Source organism: Podarcis tiliguerta (genome assembly GCF_965153285.1).
Source record: "Podarcis tiliguerta genome assembly, chromosome: 2".
NCBI classification, from domain to species: Eukaryota; Metazoa; Chordata; class Lepidosauria; order Squamata; family Lacertidae; genus Podarcis; species Podarcis tiliguerta.
The window spans coordinates 40320775-40343506 of record NC_139535.1 but is presented as its reverse complement, the minus strand read 5'-3'; the positions used below and the strand labels follow the sequence as shown (position 1 = coordinate 40343506).

The following is a 22732-nucleotide window of genomic DNA, read 5'->3' as shown; positions in this document are numbered from 1 at the left end:
TAAAAAAAATAAAATTGTGCATTTCCCCAGATACAGTAGGCTTTCCTGCTCTCTCCATTTTATTCTGCTTTATCTATCAAAAATATATTAACCCAAAAGCCTGTTTCCATCAAAGTCTCGATTCCATGAACATTTAAAGATAAGGCTTATCTTATTACTGGTGCATTAACAACAGAAATCTAAAGGGCTACTGCCAATCATTTGCTTTCCACAGGTTTTTTCCTTCTCCTCAGAAATGGCTTTGCAGACAGCATGGCTTCTCCTCACAGAAAAGGCAGGCAGCATTACATGTGTGTACTGTGCTTTTCCACTAATTTATGACGATGCAACTAGATGTTATGGGTGTTACGGAGAGGCTCAGTTTAAGCTGCACATGCCCCTTGGCTTTCATCTGTGTGCAATGTGTGCAAGAATGGCCATTGCTCACTTTGCATGCAGAAGGTCCCACGTCCAATCCCTGGCATCTCCAGGTATGACAGAAAATCTTAATAATAGCATTTTTAGGGTTTTCAGAAAGAGGTGATCAGCGGCCAAGTAGATGAAAAAGCACACATATATAGGCACCCGAATCATTGTTAAGCCAAGAATTTACCATACACTATAGGAGTAGCACTCCAGGTTTTATAGATGAGGAAAGGAATAAAAGAAGAACTGCAGCATTTTGGAAAAATATACCACACAGATGTGAAAGCAGTAAAATTCTATATAAGTGTGTGTATGCCAGGTGTTTATTTTTCAATGGGATATTTATGTCCAGATAATGACAGAATGTTTGAACTGTATATGTCAGGCCTTTGCTGAATGCTTATGTTCATGTCACTCACTACCAGAAGATAAATAGATAGATGGGAGATGAGGAAGAATCATAGTCCTATACCACTTTTACTCTGTTTTTATTTGCTGCTGCCACAAGAGCTACTTTCACAAACTGACGAGAGGAGGATGAGTGGATTGGAGACCTGCAGCGGTGGGGGTGGAGAAGGAGAATTCAGCCTGGAAATAATAGGTGATGAATATAATGATTCAGGAGAAACTCCCAACAGGCCTTGGAAATGGGACAATGAAAATTCCATTGTGGAATAGTTCATGCTATTTTTCATAGCTTAAGAATGACAACCACACAAAGTAACAGAAGCAGCTTAGGCCAAAAAAGGACAGATGATCCACTTACCTGGCAGGCAATGTGCAATAAGCATGCCAGAGAATTTTGAACTAAAGGGATTGCTGGGCTGCCAAATCCTTTCTAATGTTCCCATCATTGGACTTTCACTGCATAGACACCTCTAAAGACACAAGCCAGGAGGTAACCAAGGCTCTGCACAGAACAAGGAGGGAAAGGCAGGGGGCCGGCAGAAAAAATAGGAAATTATTGCATTAGCCAAAAAGATCTTATAAGGCCAAGAAGACCCCTTCTATCCTTCCATGTCAATTTCCTAAACCATAGCCCTTTTCATAGGAGCAGGACCACATATGGCTGAGCTCCACACATTCTTCTTTAGGTCTGGAGGAGCCCCACATAAAATGGTATGCATAGAAGGTTCATGCCTCATGATCGTGATCCTTGTCTTTTCAGCTAAACTGATCTCCAAATAAAATCTCCCCAAGTTCACAGATTCCTATGCATTCTCGTATTAAAACATACAAATTTATCTTATCTTAAGGTGTACTTCATTGGGCTTGATGGGGTTTATTGTATAATGCTTAGTAGGTATGAAAGCCATCCAGGCTCAGACATGACCAGCAATGCTCATGAGTACATCATAAAGCTATATCTTAGCCATGGGAATCAAGTAAGAAGTTGAGTTTCTCCAGAGCTTTCTGAAGTGTCCCAGACATGCCTCTCTGGACTTCCCCATATAATATGGTAGTGGTGAGATTCCCACCAAAGCCTGCACCCACACAACAGGGCCACCCCACACCTGCCATACTATATGAAAGGGGCTAACCACTTGGATTCATCCTGTTTGTGTGGCTTGCCTTCTTGGAGGCCACTGATAATGGCATCTGACCAAATTCAGATAGCAAGTCAGGTGATCTGCAGCTGTTGTGTGATATAGCAGTTGCATGGAGCCCAAACTACACAGAAGAAATTTTGATAGCAAGCACAGCATGGGTCTAATATACCAAGTATCCTTTAAGTTTTCATTGGCAGTTGTCATTTGCTTGAAAGCACCTCAACGTGAAGGGGAGGAGGGCAAAGCACATAGAGCAGAGCAAGGTGTAATACCGTACTAGACTCCTCACTGATTAAGTTTCTCGTAGGCATCGCAGTATCAGGACTATACAACTTTATGTTCAAAATAGCTTCAAAAAGCTAAAGCGGTGGCATGTATTAAGAACAAATGTTAATGACAGGGAAAAATGAGGAACGGTAATAAGCTTCCGGATTTGTTACCATGATCAGAAAGGAAGAGGAGGATCTGGCTTAACTTCATTGGTACTGGAGGACTGAAAACCAAAAGCAGTGTCCATAACCAAATGATTTCACTGATGTTTACTTCCGCAAGTCAAGCACTTTCTTGTTCCATTTATTCCCTGGTTTTCTTCCCATGAGCTCAGGGCAACGAACATCCCAATGTAAGAGTGATTAGACTGGCCCAAGATCATGCAGTGAGTTTCACAGTTGTGGGAATTTGAACTCTGCTCTTTCTGCTTCAAGACCAAAGTTCTGTCCTAACTTACAGCTCCCAGTTTGACAGCATCTGCACTGCCAAATGCTGAACCAACAATTACAAATATCACTAACTTTCTACAGTTAAGAGGTGCAACCATTCAACAAAAATTAAAGCTCTAATGATCACTGCCCCAGACTCCACAGACCTGGTGCAGTAGCAGAAGCCAGCACCAGGGCTCCTGTTAGCACAATGGGGGCTTCCCCCCTCTCCTCCCCCTAATCCACACTGGAGGATCAGTGGAACCCCCCACACCTGTGCGCAGGGGGAGAAGGAGGGGTCTGTTCCATCTGGCAAGCAGAAATGCTTGCACTGACAGAACGATCGGAAGCACATGGTGGTGAATTCCTCCCACTGATTGTCATTTTTTTTAATTTTTGCATTTTGTTGCCATTCATATACCTTACAATTTTCTCCTTTCTGTATCTGCCAGGTAAGATTTCACTACAGGCACCCGACAAAGTGGGCTCAAGTCCACAAAAGCAGGTGCCATAATACATTTGTTAGTTTTTTTTTAAGGCTGCGCAAGGCTCTTTGTTGTTTTTCCTGCCATAGTTTGTTAGCAGTCGCCACTGAAGAAGCCTGTTTTCTCTCAGTAACTGCAGACCCTTTCGCTAGGCCCTTGGCATGTATTTGCACACTCCTCTAGTACGAAGCAAGCCCACAGACCCTTTCGTCACCAGCGCAACAGGTGCAGGATACCAATCAGGAGCCCAAGTTTCAAGGCTTTTATTTTCCAGTGTCATCATTTGCCCTGTTGGGAAAGGGGGGGGGGGGTGGTCGGCCAGAGAAGATAAAGGGACGTCAGTCTGCAGAACAAGCTGGCTCTGTTCACAAAGTGCCTCAGCAGATAGAGGCTGCAGAGCGTTAATGGCGCACTCAGGTTTCCGCCGATGCCAGTTGGAGATAGAGTAGGCCGGTGGCAAACAAACCCCGGTCCCCAGAGGCTGCTCAGATTCTCCCCTCATTTGTTAGTTGACGTGTAAAATACAGTGAGGCTAATTCCTGCTTGCACAACTGGAAATAGACATTTTCCAGCTCTTTTGGATACCGTATAATCTATGTACGGTATATAAATCTGAACAAGGGCAGTAAGCAGAACTAATGGCCATTTTCCAGGGCCTAGGTAGAACGTTCTGCTGGGATTATTTGGGTATCACATGACCTTGAGGTGAGATTATATACAGAACATACAGTGATAGGTTGACTGGCATTTAAAATATTAACACAACGTGGAAGAGATGTTCAAGCCCAGGTGCCTATTCAACAAAAAAAATTAAGCTCTAATTCACATCCATCTGTCATGGGTGCTTTAGTTGAGATTCCTGCATTGCAGGAGGTTGGACTGCATGACCCTCAAAGTCCCTTCCAACTCTACAGTTTCATGATTCTATTATAGTTTTTGCATCCCATTGCCATTCAGTTGCCCACTTACAATCTTCTCCATCAAGATGTCGCTTTTGAGTCTACACAAGCTTGTGCTATAAAAAAATTCTAAAGTCTTTAAAGTGCCAGTGACCTAGCGGCTACAGCCTAACATGGCTACCCCATGGGAATTTTTACACATTCAATAAGCTAGGGAATTTGACTCCTGTGCAAACAAATATGTCTTAGATGTTGAACATTACTGAAAACGTAGGGGCTTGAGGCTGGGGAAGCAAAACAACTCCTCTCCCCCTACTCTATGGTGTGATGGGGGCGGGATGCAGATATTAAGAAATATTTTAAATAAATGTTCCACCAAATACACTTATTATGATTCTTCAGGCACCTAGGAAAATTCAGACAAGTGATCTGAGCAGAGTATGGTTTTACTAAAACAACTGGAGTTATTAACCTGATTAATCAACAAGTACTCATTGTGGGGCCTAGCACAGTCTTCCATGCCTGCTGGAGTTACTTCTTGTTTGTGGAGACAGAAACCAAGCAAAACTTGGGTGGGAGAGCCTCCAGATTCTGATATTCTAGGACTGCAGCTAGAAAAATCTGAAGCAGATTTCTAAATATTGCATTTTTCCTTACCATAAATAAATATCCTCATCATATACTAATATCTCAACTTCTTCTCTACAAGTAATTATTTCAAATAAATAAAATAAATAATAGGGAATGCACAGATTTGACCGCAGCCTGCTGCATCTAGAGTTTCCTTCTATTCCGGTTTCCCAAGACTATTGTTCCAGTTATTTTATATGTTTAAATACCCAGCATTTTTTGAGGAACTTCCTTCACAAAGCAGCTTGCAAGCTCCAATAAGTACCAGCTCCAACTAGCAATATAAAAGTGCACAATACAATATATACTACCATTAAATAAAAAGCCACGATTCACAGGAAAGATCCAGGGAGATCTCCATTAAAGCCAAAGTGAAGAGGAAGATTTTGAGAACCTTCTGAAAGAATCCTGGAGATGGAGCCAGCCTAATCTCTTCCGGGAGTTCCACAGTTTGCTGGGTACCACTGAAAAAGGCCCAATTTTGCATGCCCACAGGTCTCCCAGAGCAGCTAAACTTTTGTTGTATGCACCCCAATCTCCAAGCGGTGAGAGGATCCAGTCGTTCCAGGGCTGATGAAGTGATTGGTTTAGTTGGAACGAAGGTCAATAGAGATTGCGGCGTCTTTAGGACAGCGTTTCCCAAACTTGGGTCTATAGCTGTTGTTGGACTACAGTTCCCATCATCCCTGATCACTGGTCTTGTCAACTGGGGATGATGGGAGTTGTAGTCCAACAACAGTTGGAGACCCAAGTTTGGGAATCCCTGCTTTAGAATACAGTGGTACCACAGGTTAAGAACTTAATTCATTCCGGAGGTCCATTCTTAACCTGAAACTGTTATTAACCTGAGGTACCACTTTAGCTAATGGGGCCTCCTGCTGCCACCGCTGCATGATTTCTGTTCTCATCCTGAAGCAAAGTTCTTAACCCGAGGTACTATTTCTGGGTTAGCAGGGTCTATAACCTGAAGCGTCTGTAACTGAGGTACCACTGTATATTATTTTATTTACAGACAGACAGACAGACAGACAGACAGACAGACACACAGACACACACACACGTGTATGTGTTTGTGTATGCTTATGCATATATATATATATATATATATATATATATATATATCCATTACATAGGATGCATATAGACTGGGCAATGTACAAATTCCTTGTATTCAATATGTGCACAGTCTCCATGACTTTATACGAACATGAACAATCATAACTGTTTACACACAATTTCCATTCTATGTGTGTTAACCCTTGTTCTATTTTTTTATTATTATCCTGAAACAGAAAATAAAAGGACCCTACTGTTTCCAACCTGAAACCCGCAAGAGCTGATTAGGCACGTGTGCATTATTCAGAGTAATGCTGCTGATGATCTGGCAGAGGGAGTGAAAGACACCCGCAGGTAGAAGGGTGCACAGCTAATCCCTGCCATGTAGTAGCCCTGGAGAGACAGATGATCCTTCTGCATGCTGAACTGCCAGTAACAGCTCCGACATCTTAATACGCAGCATGTACTAATTAAAATTCCTAATTAAAGAAACAGAACTAGCCGGCAAAACTAATGCTGTAAATTAGCAGGCTTTATGTACCAACTGAAGAAGGTTTTGTTGCTTTTTCAAAGAGCATGCTGTGTTAGCATTTGAAGTAAATGATTCCGGACAAAGCTATTGTGCCTCCCACCCCTTGTAACCCATTTCAGTAACATGAGACAAATAGCACTCTCCGAACAAATCTCTTTTGTTAGGGTGCAAGGTAGCTCAGAAAGCCCCGTCTCTCAAGCTGCCTGTGGACAACTCTGCCAACCCATCAAATCAAACAGGAATAGGATCCGGGATACCAGGCATCTTGCCCTCAGGATGTCCTTTCAAGGCAGTAACTTAGCATGACGTGTGCATAATTTCATAGGGAGACAGTTATCTGGAGGACTGTGGCCCGCTGAAGTCGTCTCCCTTTTGGGATTAGAATCGCATGAGGGAAAGAGCAGGGATGCATTTGCTGGGCTTTCACCTACATTAATGCCTCCATTGCCAGGCCCCACTGCTCTCCACGCACAAGGGAGGAGAAATCCAAAGCAGGGAGCCGCCTCTATATGTGTAGGCTCCTCAGGTGATTTAGAACCCTGTTTATGTAGGCTTCAAAATCACAGAGAGAATCTACATGCAAAGAGCAGGAGCCCCACTTCAGATGTTCTCCGACCAACATGTAGGGCCCAGCAGAAGGGCCGTGACAGGGTGAGAGGGGCCAGCAAGGACAGATCTGTTCTACCCCTTCAAACAACAAGGAGAAATGTCTGAAGATGGTTTTTGCCACATGATGAGAACTGTACTGTTCTCCCATTTGCTCAGACATTTTGATCAGATGTAAATGGTAAAAATAATAATCTGTCAGCACTTTCTAGGAAGTACAAGGTTTCCTACACCTTTCATCAACTAACTGCCAATTTGACATGTGTTTGCTGCGTGAATGTTAAACCTAAAATTGCACACCATTTTGTGTGTGTGTGTGTGTTAGACAATCTGAAGCTGTGTGTGAAATTCAAGCACTGTGAAAACACAGCACCGAGTCCCCTCACTCTTGCCCTGCTTCTCATATGTTGCTCTCTAGTGGTTCACTCAAGACTTCATGGGAGGTGCAAGTGCCTTCATTTTGGGGGAGCTGGAGTAAGGAACCTACTCCTGCCTGAGGGCCACAGCCTCTTCTGGACAACCTTCTGAGGTTGTCACATACTGGTGGTAGGTTGGAGGCAAAAGTGAGTAGGGCAACAACTGTAAATTGCACCTTTGAGCAGTAGATTTTCTACACACAAGCACACATCCAGGCAAGCAAGAGACATTATGAGAGTTCATTAATATATCCCAGCCAAGGCAACAACACCCAAGGAAGATACAAAGGAATGCCAATAAGAGGTGTGGCTGGGGAGGGGAGTGTCCCCAAGGTCAAATAGAGAGGGTTGGAGGGCTGTATTTGGCCTCTGGGCCAAAGGTTCCCCAACCCTGGCATAGAGCTTCCAAAGTCTCTGAAATACATTAGGACTGATTCAATACAATCATTTTGACATGGCAGAGAAGCCAGCAACACTTGCTATTTACCAAATTTCATTATTGTGGTCAGGATTCAATACACCTTTTCAAAGTTTTCCTTCAGCCATGATCTCTAGCTGTGTTGAAGGCTTCACAAAACTGACCACTGCACACAACAATCTAAAAATCTGGGAAGCTTACCATAGCACCACCATGTAAAATGTGGCCCTTAATTTGAGGGACAAAGTGGAACAACTACCAGCACAACTAACAGACAAACAACACACAAATTGCTTTAACTTCAAAATTCTCAAATGAACAACTACCTCAGGTTTCTGGAATTTACCTCAAGTTTCACTGCATACCCCTACAAGAATGTTCCAGGAGCAATAGGCAATGTGGTTAATAGAAAGAACAGCTGCCATCATTTGCTTTATGATCTGAAATATTCATTCTTCTGTCTTGCATGCAAGGCATTTTATGCAAATAGCACAGAACTCTTAAGAACTCAGCTTCTAGAGACTAAATACAACAACTAAAGTTTCTAGTGCACTGAATTATTATTACCTAGGGAGTTTAATTATTTTCTCATTCTTTTAAAATAAACTCTTCGCTGTTTTCTAATTGTATTGAGAGAGATAAAGAAGGAACCAAATAGAGGAATATTGACATGATGATGTGGACTCCATTTCCCTCAGAGATGGATAGGTGCATTACACAGTCTAATCCCCAGGACGTGGCTTCTGATCTAATGAGACAAATATTAACTGTGGTTTTACATTCACAGCCCCAACATGTATAGCTCAGGCCCCCAAAATGGAGTTATTGCCAAAATTAAACATGCCATTACTCTAAACTGTGGGTGATATGGGAACTCCATGAAAATTTAATAATCGCCAACAGGATAAATGGGCTTAAAAAAATTAAAATGTTCAGAAAGCACGATAGCTTTAGCTGGTGAAGAGACACATCCTTATGCTTGGAGATCCTTAAATTTCGAGTTACTGAAATATTGGAGTGGTTTTCTCTAGAGAAATGAAAGTTCATGGGGGAAGAGGACTACTCTGGCAATGAGCCTCTTGAAACTGCTTTCACACTGGTGTGGCTCAAAAGTGCATTGGACGTCATGGTTAAAATACCCTAAGGATGCATATAAACACATAAACAAATCAGGATTCTGCGTTTCCCCCTCTGTAGCTGAAGTCCAGATCTCAGCACCTCTTGCCTATGACCCAGGTCCAACCTTTGTGATGCGCTTGACATTCATACTGATTGTCTTACCCATGCTTCTAGATAGCTCTCCATCTTATTTTTAAAGTACTGCATGTGCATTTATTCAATTCAATGTACACACAAACAAAAGCTTTGCTATGTTTTCTATTCTGCTTATTTATAAAAACATAGAAAAACTGTGTCAGGGAGAGGCCAGGTGAGTTGGTTTAAACCCACTGTGTACGACCAGTTTCTGCATTCTTCCTTTCTTTTGATATATTTTATCATGTTGACCAAATTATAGAACATAGAAGAGGACAGACATTTTTATAGCTCTTCTCGAAAGCACCAAACAAAAAGGTAGTTCATCACCCCTCCCCTAACCATGGTTTAGTCAGTGCTACCTGTATGGGCAGGAAGCAGCCTAAGCCAAACATCAGGCTTGTGCAGTGATGCTGGGAGAAGGATTTCACCAGAGTTTAGTCTCACCTTCCACAAATTCTAGTTTGCTGTGCCACATGAACAAGAAATCATGGTTTAAAGCAACAGCAGATCAGTTTCACAGCAGGTTTAGTTATCGATTATTGTATTAAGTTTCCCATGGAATTGCATATGTTTCCCATGGAAGGTGTAAAAATGACAGCTTCTATCTAGTTAGTTTACTACAACGGAAAGAAAATAGGGGAAATAATGGGAAAAACTAGTAATTTAAGATCCCTCTTGCAGTGAAGAACAGAAGGGGGCTAAATAGGGGGCATTTAATCACTAATCTTACAGCCATGCTAAGCAGGAAAGCAACAAAAACAGGCTGAAACTGAACACAGGAAGCTTTCAATTAATACCAGAAAGGACTTTTGCTGAATGGAACTTATTTGTGAGTTAACGACAGAGAATAATATTGGCTATAAGGAAGGGCATTGCTGGATAATAGTGCTCTATTAAGTGTTTGTGGGGAGCCTCCATATTAATTCTACTTCTAGACAATTATGGAAAAGGAAAACAAATGCCTCAGCAGCACTAGAGGTCTCTGGTGTGGAAGCAACTTGGTAAAGGCTCTGGTGTTATAATTTTATACTAATGGAATTTGTCATAAATTCCTGCAATTCGGAGGACTTGGATTTCTTTTCAGTCTCAATGTTAACTGATTTAACTGTGACAAAATAAAGAGCATTTCCATCTGTGTTATTAAGCTCTGGTTTCATTTATTGCAAATCACTTTGAGTGTTGCAAACAGAAGAGCAACTCAAATGTAAAATTATAATAATCATTAATGTGATCATGTTCAAGCAGCAATTGAGCTCCATAGGATCAAACCCTGAATTAAGGTGAAATAAATTCCAGCAGCTATACCAGAAATGGATGGCTCGTACACCCCAGGTAGTGTGGTTGCTGACCTTGAGCCAGACATCCTGGAGAGTGAAGTCAAATGGGCATTAGAAAGCACTGATAATAACAAGGCCAGTGGAAGTGATGATATTCCAGCTGAACTATTTAAAATTTTAAACGATGATGCTGTTAAGGTGCTACACTCAATATGCCAGCAAGTTTGGAAAACTCAGCAGTGGCCAGAGGATTGGAGAAGATCAGTCTACATCCCAATCCCAAAGAAGGGCAGTGCCAAAGAATGCTCCAACTACCGCACAATTGCACTCATTTCACACTCTAGCAAGGTTATGCTTAAAATTCTACAAGGCAGGCATAAGCAGTATGTGGACCGAGAACTCCCAGAAGTGCAAGCTGGATTTAGAAGAGGCAGAGGAACCAGAGACCAAATTGCAAACATGCGCTGGATTATGGAGAAAGCTAGAGAGTTCCAGAAAGACATCTACTTCTGCTTCATTGACTATGCAAAAGCCTTTGACTGTGTCGACCACAGCAAACTATGGCAAGTTCTTAAAGAAATGGGAGTGCCTGATCACCTCATCTGTCTCCTGAGAAATCTCTATGTGGGACAAGAAGCTACAGTTAGAACTGGATATGGAACAACTGATTGGTTCAAAATTGGGAAAGGAGTACAGCAAGGCTGTATATTGTCTCCCTGCTTATTTAACTTATATGCAGAATTCATCATGCGAAAGGCTGGGCTGGATGAATCCCAAGCTGCAATTAAGATCGCCGGAAGAAATATCAACAACCTCAGATATGCAGATGACACAACCTTGATGGCAGAAAGTGAGGAGGAATTAAAGAACCTTTTAATGAGGGTGAAAGAGGAGAGCGCAAAATATGGTCTGAAGCTCAACATCAAAAAAACGAAGATCATGGCCACTGGTCCCATCACCTCCTGGCAAATAGAAGGGGAGGAAATGGAGGCAGTGAGAGATTTTACTTTCTTGGGCTCCATGATCACTGCAGATGGTGACAGCAGTCACAAAATTAAAAGATGCCTGCTCCTTGGGAGAAAGGCGATGGCAAACCTAGACAGTATCTTAAAAAGCAGAGACATCACCTTGCCGATAAAGGTCCGTATAGTTAAAGCCATGGTTTTCCCAGTAGTGATGTATGGTAGTGAGAGCTGGACCATAAAGAAGGCTGATCGCCGAAGAATTGATGCTTTTGAATTATGGTGCTGGAGGAGACTCTTGGACTGCAAGAAGATCAAACGTATCCATTCTTAAGGAGATCAGCCCTGAGTGCTCACTGGAAGGGCAGATCCTGAAGCTGAGACTCCAGTACTCTGGCCACCTCATGAGAAGAGAAGACTCCCTGGAAAAGACCCTGATGTTGGGAAAGATTGAGGGCACAAGGAGAAGGGGACGACAGAGGACGAGATGGTTGGACGGTGTCCTCGAAGCTACAAAAATGAGTCTGACCAAACTGCGGGTGGCAGTGGAAGACAGGAGTGCCTGGCGTGCTCTGGTCCATGGGGTCATGAAGAGTCGGACACTACTAAACAACAACAAATTCCAGCAGAGGGGAGAAGCTGTTGAAAAACTGTCCTCTCCTGAAAACAACTTCACGTATGGTTCCCCCACACAAACCCAACTCTCCCACTCAAACCAGGATGCACCAAGTCCTGTGCATTAGCATGGATCTTGCGTTTTCAGCCTTTTCTCAATCTCTCTTTCAAACCTTTTACTTTTGCAGTAATTATGGAGCATTGTCTCCTGCAAAATATGCTAGCAGTACAGCATATTCCACAACATTTAACTCGTTTTCCCTGCTGCCATTCTTGAGCTTCACGGCTTAATGATACAGAGTCAGTAGATCACAATATGACCCTGTTAATATTTTTAATGCCATTTTTACAAATTACACCATAATGCACCGATTACCAGGATGAAAGCAAAATCTCAGCTGCGTCTGTCTGGAGCCCAAATAAAAGAACGTTTGAACATCTGTTCATCCTACAAATGTCTTTAAAAGCTTTGATTTTCCTGTAATCATTTGGTTCCACCATTTCACTCATTTTCTGAATGTGTATCCAACAGCCTCAGGACAGTAGCCAGAGATCAGTGGTAATAGTACATTATAATCAAAGTTCCTGGGTGCACTTCTGTTTTCCTTTCAGAATTAACTAGAAGGGGAGGGCGGGGGAAGCAGTTATTAGCTTTCTGTCCTTTATAAGTAAGTTCATAGTGGCAGGCAAGGTGGAGGGACATACAGAATAACCCTCAGTCAGAGGTTTAATATAGAATTAGAATTTGAGAACATTAGGATATTTTTCAAGCTAGACTGAAGTACACCAGGAGTCTTAGAACTTTCTATGGTGTGTGTGTGTGTGAGAGAGAGAGAAAGAGAGCTAAAAGACTTAAGTTCATCCAGATCAGCGGTTCTCAACCTGTGGGTCCCCAGATGTTGTTGGACAACAACTCCCATCATCCCTGAGCTCTGGCCTTGCTAGCTAGGGGTGATGGGAATTGTAGTTCCACATCTGGGGACCCACAGGTTGAGAAAGGCTGATCTAGATGCTCTGCCCCTATTCCAGATGTTTGCACAATGGTGCAAAAAGTGGACTCTAAACATGGGCACAGGTACTCCCTTTTTTATTAGAATATATGTTCAAAGGCTAAGCCTTGGCTTCCAATGGTTTTCTAAAGGGCAAAGTCCCACAGTGGATTATAGACTATGGTTGCTTCGAGACAACCTGTTTCTTGAGCATTCAACCTAATTTGTTTGTGGGGAGAGATGAGGTGATGCCAGCTATTTATTGAGCATTCGTTCTGATTTGTTTGTTATGTTAGGCCTTACAGTGGTACCTCAGGTTACATACGCTGCAGGTTACATACGCTTCAGGATGAGAACAGAAATTGTGCTCTGGCGGCGCGGCAGCAGCAGGAGGCCCCATTAGCTAAAGAAGTGCTTCAGGTTAAGAACAGTTTCAGGTTAAGTACGGACCTCTGGAATGAATTAAGTACTTAACCCGAGGTACCACTGTATTGCACCAAGCAAATTTTATCCCACACTTTCCAGTGCATTTTCCTGTCACTTTCCTTATCTCAAAGCATCCAGTTTGGGGAGAAGCAGGTTTGTTGGGCAAGAGCTGCAAGTCAACTCTGATTGCACAACCTGAATCTGCTTGTATGCAATTGAATCCCACCTGAAAATAGTGACCCTCTGGAAGCCACCTACATCTCCTTGACAGGAAAAAAAGAATACAGAGAAATAGAATAAATGTTCAAGAGAGAGATGGTTGGCATGCATTGTCCTATAAATGGCAGCTTTGCTGAACCACAAACTATAGAATGGCAAGAAGCGAATCTATACAGTGGTACCTCGTGTTACAAACACCTTGGGTTACAAACACTTTGGGTTACAGACTCCACTAACCCAGAAGTAATACCTTGGGTTAAGAACTTTACCCCAGGATGAGAACAGAAATAGCGCGGCGGCAGCGGGAGGCCCCATTAGCTAAAGTGGTACCTCAGGTTAAGAAGAGTTTCAGGTTAAGAACGGACCTCCAGAACGAATTAAGTTCGTAACCAGAGGTACCACTGTATTAACCATGATTGACCGTATTTACATTCACAATCACTTCAATTGCCTTGGGAAAGATAAAGCGACTAACAAATGTAATAAATAATGATAATGATAATGATAAAGACAAAGATAAGAATTCAGTTGAGCATGTTGTCCACACTTCTGAGCTCCTGTTTTGTTGTGATTGAGAACCTATGCAAAGCTTCATTCTACATGCTACATTCTGCACAGAAGTTGCGACTACACCACTTCAGAACTGCACATGGAAGAAAGATACTTAAAATCTGCCTGCATATTAAAAACTGATGGAGCAGGAAAAAAATTCAAGTCTAGTCTTCTCCCTGACACAGTTTTCGACATGAACTCCTGACCTGGAATTAGCACTTCCTGTGAATCTATATCAAGCCACATCAAAAGAATGGGAATGTCTGGAAGGAGTCAAGGAGGTGGGGTTTTTTTGGGGGGGGGGGGAGGGTCCATCTCTAACATCCTATACTTCTCCCTAATTTTTTGTTCAGCTTTTGTTTTATCATGGGAGGGAGATAAAAGAAGGGAAAGAGAATGATTGGCTGGTGAAGTTGGGGAACAAATCAGAACACACATACCCTCATCTTAATGGGCTGTTTCCTTGGTGTTTCATCTGCCAGGACCCTGTTTCGCATAAGACAATGTTGTGGGAAGGTTTGCTTTGATGAAACACTAGGGACCACTAGAGGTATTGCAAAAAGAACTGATGCAGGGCACTGACAATGAGCATAAACTGGGTGTCAAGTGTTCAAATTTGGCTCATCCATTTATGTGTTAGAAATTTTACTTGTCTCTCCCCAAAAGGTTGATGCATAAAATTCTTTGCTCACCCACTTTATCCTCAGTTCAGCACTGAGGTCAGTTAGACCGAGAGATGGGGGCTGGCTTCAGATTACCCTTTGGGCTTCATGGCTGTGTGGAAATTTGAACCTGGGTCTCGCTGATCCTAGTCCCAAACTGTAAGCTCCCTGGGTGGGTTCAATCAAGCCATTATTGTCCCAGCCCTTTATATCTGTAAGATGCAGAAAAAGTAACAATTTTGCAATTGCTGAGATATGCAAGAAAAGTACAATATAAATACTAGCTACTGTTATTATTAATGAAGACCATGTCATCAAAACATAAACTGGGGAAAAAAACCACAACCACCATGGATCCAGAGGGTTGAGATGGCACTATAACTGCATAAGAACTGCACACATCTGTGTTACTATACCGAGACCATCCACAGCAGCATATAGCAAGTATGCTATGAAGGACTCTGACAAGAAGAGAAAGTGCAATTTTTCCTCTACAAAGATAAATTTTTTTCCCCTCAGTGGGTCTGGTAGCACAAGTCATACTAAGTAATAACTGAATTCGCCTGCCTAATTCCTTACGGATTATGCTGAAAGCATACCCCATAATCCTAAGGGATGTGCTAAAGCTTTGGCTGGGACTCACTCACTCAGCAGAAATCGCTCAAGATCACTCCACACAGCACTTTACTCAGTTTTGATTTAAAGGAGCACTGACCAAACTAGGTTAGACACCAAATGTGCCATGTTGCAAGGCTATTTTGTAGGAAATGTCCTCAATGTTTATTAGCATTTTTTCTTTTCTTTTAGAGTTCATCACTACTGCCAAAAATACACCAGAATATGACAAAACAATTGTTTCCCTATTGGAAAGGGTCTAAAAGTCAGTAGCAAAAACCCACTGTCCTAATTTTTTCAGAAACATAATTGTTTCAGGCGTTGTAAATGTATTTACTGCCAAACAAGTTCTATTGATTATTAAGGTCAGAATGCTTAGAATCAGCACTGTGGTGATTAGAAATAATAAAATGGCAAGTGATGGCAATATTAAGCCCGCAGATTTTGAAAGAAATCATTACGTTGTGCTAAGCCTAAGCATATATAACTGAAATATTCTCTCTTACCTCTCTCCATTATCTCCCTGAGTTGAATTTCAGAATGTAAACTTGCCAGGACAGGAGCTGGGTCCTTTCGTATTTTGTAAAATGTCACACAACACATTTAAAGAGCTATATTAAACAACAACAGAAAAATAATTAATTTTCTGAGAAGCAGTGGGTCCTTCCCTGCTCTTTTCTTTCTTTCTCTGCTGCCGTACTCCACATATGGTTCACTAACATCTCCCAAAAGAATCTACCAAGGAAATGTTGTCTGCCTGCAGACCATTATTTTGTTCCAGTCCTAGCTCTTTTTAAAATTGTTTCCCCACCCTCTTTAATATTCTATTGGCTTTTCTTTTCCCATAGCAATACAATCAATGAATAAAAACAATAGAATGATAAAGAAATATTGACAATGGATGAGAGGTGTTCCAGTGCTAGTTCAAAATGTGCAGTCCCTTTAAACGCTCACTCCCAAAAATCTTAACATAGTCAGAGTGACAACTGACTTTCACAAGACTTGTCACATATCACTTGGAATTGGTTACGCACATACTTCATTCAAAGCAAAATTGGCTCTGAACTTATAACAAACAACAGCAACAATAACAAACAAACAAACAAACAAACAAACAACAACAGAACACATTGGCTTGGAACAAATTTGGCCTAACAAATTTACAGAACTTTCTTACAGCACTGACACTACACTGACCTGGCAATCCCAATTTGTGACTGAAATTTCAGTATGTTTCTATTCACTCTCCACATCACCGTCAGGATGACCTATCCCTCCCCTGTTGCCAACATACATAGAGGTAGTGCTTTTTTCTGGGTGGACACAGGGGTACGCATACCCCTAAACATTTTGTGAAACTTTGTACTTTTGCGCATTTACTGTATTTATTTTTCTTGAGTCAAAATGAGAGTACCCCTAAACATTTTTTTTAGAAAAAAAAATACACTGCATAGAGGTCACACAAAATGCAGGTTTTGTGTCCTATGCTCAAGATTCTGTCTAAATACTTAGGGAAAAAGAGGAGGATGTGGAACCAAATGACTGAGTTAAAAACCTCAAAAGTACAACTTATTCTCTTTATATTTAAATAAAACAACTGCTCACCTCAAGCCACTTAAAATATTTATTCTCACAATTTGACACTTTGGTAATTACAATTAAGTTGCTTTTGGAGATGGTTAGCAGCATTCACACTCAGCAGAACTTCTTAAGAGTAGCTCAGAGTTGCTTATTTTCTCAGCCTTCCTAGGAAAACATTAACCAGCAGATTCAGAAAGCTTGTGTAGAAGTATTATACCAAAGCATTAAACAGAAAAGGTTAACAACGTATACCATGAAATTATGTACATCCCTGAGGATGTTCTGACACTGAAGCCAGTTATAAATGGTACTCAAGATACAAACCTCATTTACAAAATAATCCCTGCCTTACAAACAGCGCATTTGGATTATTAAACATAAAAGAATTTAAACATCCAATTTAGTTTCAACATGCACAGTGTTTACACTTTGCCTTTCCATCAAGTCAGGGTGGTGAAATTTCACTTATGGGTTCAATTTACAGACAATCACAAAGCATCAGAAAGTTCAAATTAATATATAAAATACAAATGATACAGAAGTATTTGCATTAGCTGTGAATTAATAGTTTCAACAGGTGCCATCTACCTGCAGCACAGCAGATTGGAACAGCAAAGCCAGAAATATCTAAAGCATCTGTAAGGCCAATAAGAATGGTCTAGAGTCCATGGGAAATGCCTTTTGGTGTTCAGCCTTTAAAGGACACCTCAAATGTTTCTCAAGACTGAATCATTTTCTTCTGTGCATCAAAGACGTATCTTTTAAAGAGAAGAGTGATATGAACAGGCTGGACTGAGTCAACCTTGCTGCTTTCATCCTCTTTTCCTGTATCTCCCTTCCCTGCCTTGGGCTTCTTCTTAGAGGTGGCAGTCAGAAGTGCCTTTGTTTCTGGCCTCACCCCATCTGAAAAGAATAAAGATACGTATTTAAAAAAGGAAAAACCTCTGGGCAAACATTTCAAAATTATTAATGTCAATCTCAAAGTAGTTTGAACGTGAGATCATCCCCGCAGGATTCCAAAGTAGGAACAGCAGTCCAGTAAATCTGGGAGAATTGGCAATTCTATCACCTCATTTCAGATCTTCATTGACTAACAGAATAAATAAATAATTCTCCTCAAAATAGGTCAGCAATGTTGCACATAAAGGTCCATTTATACACTCTAGCCTCTTTCAGAATCACTGTCTTCACCATCTGAAGGCCTAAAACTCACAAACAGCAGATGAGGTGGAAAATCTGTGTTGGGGATGTGATAAAACAAAACTCCTGTTTCCAAATACAAACAAATAAACAAGTCTGGGATGTCAGAGACAAAGCCTAGCCTTCTATCTAAAACACTAGTTTTCCAAGTGTACAAATGTCTTTGGTGAGCGATTACTTCATCAAGTGAGCAGTTTGAAGTGGCAGCATTAGATCCCCTAATATTTTAAAGACAAACAGTTCCATATTTTAATACATTTGATGAAAAGTGAAAGAAAGAAAACTAATACAATTGCCTGCTTCCATTTTAGACTACTGCAGGAAATGGGTACACGGTCAAAATTGGTATATGAGTTATAATTCAGCAAGAAAATACAGTTGCCACTATTTGCCCATAACCACACATGAGAGGGTGAATTTATAACTGTGATTCTGTATAGGCCAAAGTGTATCAATACATAATCCAGAGTTTTTCCAGAAACACAATATGAATTATTATGCTTGTCGTCTTTATACTCTCATTTTAAAGGGAAGAATGTATTTTGTAAGTTTAAACACTTTGCTGGTGAGTAAGTGTTCAGATATTATGAGTAGGAACACAAATACCTGCCCTTCTGAAGTCTTTATTTTAACTTGTCACATTGGAGACTTTTAAAGAGATATACAGGTAGTCTCACTGTAATCAAAGCAGCAGAGCAAGAGAGAATAAGTGGTGTCCAGGGCCTGCCCTTGAGTCTGAGGTCTTTTATTTCTTGAAGTGGGATAAGAGAACTCTCCTTACAAGAATATTCAGTGCCACCCAGCTGAATATTCCGAAAACGTAGTTCTTGGGCAATGAGCCAATTTCAGCTCAGGTATTTCTAACCTGCAGTGTCACATAACCTTATCTCAAACACTTAATCAGCTTCTCTCCCCTCATACTGAAATTCAGAGACAGATTCTCATATCGTGGCTCGACAAAAAGATTGAGATGCTTATGATTTACTGGAGACAGGACGTCTACAAGCACAGGTGATCTGTTCCACTGCAGACAAACTAAATGGCCATTCACAGCTGATTGTGGCGATTCAGCACCGGAAATATTTTTTGTTTCTTTCTTTCATACTTGTCAGGCAGATATATCCACCATGTGGCAGGTGCAGCATGCTGCAGCAGCCTAAAGGAAGGCAGAAGCTACAGTAGTAAGGCTAGAAGTCCATTAACTTTTCTCTTTTCAGTACTTATGGCCATTTTTTTCCAGACCTGGCATGGTAGAAAGCTCCCTCGTGGATTACCTGACTGAAACATAGTCATGTGAACACAATGTCCCACCTGTTAGTATTAATTTATAAATCCTAAAGCAGTTGTTAAGTTATGTGGAAACATGATTGGAAAGCTGAGGGCTACTCAGCATTGCTTTTTTTAAAAAAAAGTATTCACCTGAATGCTGTCCCAAGCTCCTTTGAGGAGAAACAGGATGAACAACACTACAGTATCTAAAACTTAAGTTTAAATGTACTAACCACATATCATCTGGATTCATTCACTAGGGAGCTGTGATTGCCAGTGCCTTCTTGTTGAGCCTACAATCAGTATAATGTGTGGAACTGTAAGACAGCAAGCATGGTCTGGAAAAGTACCTCTTTTAAAAATGTGTTTTCCAAAATTACAGTATTTCAAGTCAGCTAGGAAGCATGATTTATGTGGACTTCTTCACATGCTACATTTTTAGGTATAGTAAAGGGTAAAGGGACCACTGACCATTATGTCCAGTCGTGGCTGACTCTGGGGTTGCGGCGCTCATCTCGCTTTATTGGCCGAGGGAGCCGGCGTACAGCTTCCGGGTCATGTGGCCAGCATGACTAAGCCGCTTCTGGCAAACCAGAGCAGTGCACGGAAACGCTGTTTACTTTCCCGCCCGAGCGGTACCTATTTATCTACTTGCCCTTTTTACGTGCTTTCGAACTGCTTGGTTGGCAGGAGCAGGGACCGAGCAACAGGAGCTCACCCCGTCACGGGGATTCGAACCGCCAACCTTCTGATCGGCAAGTCCTAGGCTCTGTGGTTTAACCCACAGCGCCACCCACGTCCTTCCACAGTGCCACCCGCGTCCCGGGAGATACTTCGAATGATCCCACATTGAGAAAAGTGGGGGGAAGTCCCGTTGAGAAAGCAGAAGTCCTTTAAAAGGGATTCCGCTGATGGAACTGGTTGAGTGAATCCCACCCACTGAAATCAACGGATGTTCATTCATTTCAATGAGTCTACTCTGAGTAAAACTTGACTACTATTCATGGCTTATAAAACACAGTTTTTGGAAGCAACCATTAACCAAGTGAACCTAGTATAACTCACAAACTAAATTTGATTCCTGCCCCAATCCCTTGTTCAATGGTCTGTGTGACTATGCATACTAGGACCTTGGTCTCTTAACCTGGATGATTAAAAACGGCTTCCCAATGGTGACTAATAATTTAAGCAGTTGTCTGTTTGGAAAAGAAAGAAAAGTCAGGAAAAAGAAGCTAATCCTCACTGTGGAATTGTGTTACCTAACAGTGAATTTATTTGTAATTAGAAGAATAAATTCTTCATAGTTCCTAGTTTGTAAAGAAAAGGTGATGATGTGTTCTTGAATGTCTCCTATTCAGTTAAAAAGAGCTTTCTCAGGAGGGGCTTCTACGTGCCAAAACTTTAATTATTTATAGGCATCCTCCCCCCCCCCCATACCTGTGTTTACTTGTCTGGGAACTCTGACTGAGTCAGAGTTCTCAAATTCATCCCTGTAGTTATTTAAAAGTGTGTATCCACAGAGGTGTACCATCTACATTAAGTAGAAATACTGGTGTAAAACTGATGCATACTGAACAATAGCTTATGATGTGAAATGTCTGGAGCTGCCCTATGTTGTGCAATACTTTGAAAAATATTTATATACTGCTTTGCCAGCAACTTAGAATAAATTATAGCAATGAAACAGACACAGTTAAACCAACAACATAAAGAAAGCTCACTAATCAAACTTAGACCACCACAGAAGACTTTAATCAACTTAAAAATAAAAATCTTACAGAAAGTTCTTCTTCCACTCCTCCCCAGCTCGGTTGAGAAACAAGCCAGGGTCTTGCTTGTCACCATATCCAAACATGTGCTTATGATTTGTCTAATTGGATATGAACAAACCATGAGCTTGGGATCAAATATCCCAATAAACTGGACTTTGGCTTCCTTCCTGACAGCATGGCAGAATGGGGTAGAAACAGAATGGACATTTTTCAGCTGTGTGCTAAACCATAGTTTGTTTTTTTAAATTATGGTTTAATGTGTCATGCAAACCAGACTTTAATCCCTGCTGGAAAGTAGTCCTAGAGGCATGGAATGGCGATTGTAAAAGTCCTACTGTGGTTAAGCCGCAAAAATTGCAGAGGCAACAAAGCCTGTTGACTTCAATAAGCTCATATGCTCGAGACAGGCCTTAAGGCACCAAAGCCCCAGGCTATGTGACTCAGACATTAAAGTAGAGTCGGAGTCTATGGCCTTGATTCTGCATGCTAGTGGAAGACAGTGCAAGAGCTCTCACCAGTGCAACAGGGCTCCCCCCACCCTTCTCCTCCATCTCCCCTATTTCTGCTCTGGAGTGTCAGGAGAAATGCTTGCGCTGACAGAACAATAAAGAGAGCTTAACACTGAATTCATCCCTATGAACAGATGCAGGACAGGAGGGATAAAAATCTAAACATCCAGTCAACTTTGTTTTACATGAGGAAGAGTGAGCAGAGCAGAAGTGCACAAGGCAGAAAGAAGATGTCTATTTATTTTTTAAATTTCTGTACCGCTTTATATTTTTAATAAAAACTTCAGGAAAAATAAAAACCTATTAAATCAATAAAACAACAGCCAGGCAATGTTTCTCTGGCCTCATGAGGAGCCTTTTCATTTTTTTTAATAAATATTTTATTCGATTTTACATAAAAAGCAACAAAGAAAAACAAAAGCAACAAACAATACACCAAAAACATACACAATTACACAAACATAAAATACTACAAACAACAAAAATAAAAACATTTTTTTTTTATCATGAGGAGCCTTTTCAGTAGGGCTAGGTGAGTGTGGGCCCTGCCCCCTAGGCCAGGTGGAAAGGGCCTTGCAGGGAGTGACCTCCACGCCTCACAGTCTAGTCAAGTAAGCTTCACAAATGTGCTCCACACCATATTATGGATAAACAAGGTCTGTGGTGTGGTGATGGTGGGGGTATGTGGGGAAAGAGCACTCCATAATAGGCTTCCACACCTATTCAGGTAGGCAATTACCTCCAAGGCATTTTAAAGCAAGGGAGGTGGAAGAAATAGGGTAGCTCGCGAGAGCAAGTGAAATCACAGGCTTCCAGCCAAAAGCCGCTCAGGTATTACTGCTAGGTATCTAAATTACTTAATCAGATTCCAGGACCCTTATTCTGCAAACAGATTAGGTGGCTGCTGGCATCATACCCTGACAAATGGCATGTGGTAAGTTTCCCCCCCACTCTGGTGCCAGGAGGTCTATGGGCTGAAGAGGCTCTGTGACACCGAGCAGCACAAAGAGGGAAAGCTCAAGCAGACAGGCGGGGAGGTACAATCTAGGTTTCATCTACCTTGCTGGATTTCTCACATTACACACAATGCATACTTTACATTTTACAAGACCAAGGAAATGAAGGAAAATAT

The 22732-nt window shown here is 41.5% G+C and overlaps 1 protein-coding gene across 2 annotated transcripts in view; it reads right to left on the bottom strand.

Moving 5' to 3' along the window:
- The window catches only part of EEFSEC (eukaryotic elongation factor, selenocysteine-tRNA specific), a 251422-nt gene that overhangs the window by 75616 nt on the left and 153074 nt on the right, over positions 1-22732 (bottom strand). The window contains exons 9-11 of one of the 2 annotated variants that reach the window (XM_083418565.1): positions 16875-17753; positions 15776-15880; positions 1172-1315 (exon numbers count right to left, since the gene is read on the bottom strand). In XM_083418565.1, coding sequence (XP_083274691.1) covers positions 17569-17753 — 185 coding nt within the window. In that variant the 3' untranslated portion in view covers positions 1172-1315; positions 15776-15880; positions 16875-17568. Of the gene's footprint in view, positions 1-1171; positions 1316-15775; positions 15881-16874; positions 17754-19552; positions 19613-22732 lie in introns of those variants that run through there. The other variant, XM_083418563.1, reaches the window with a different exon arrangement.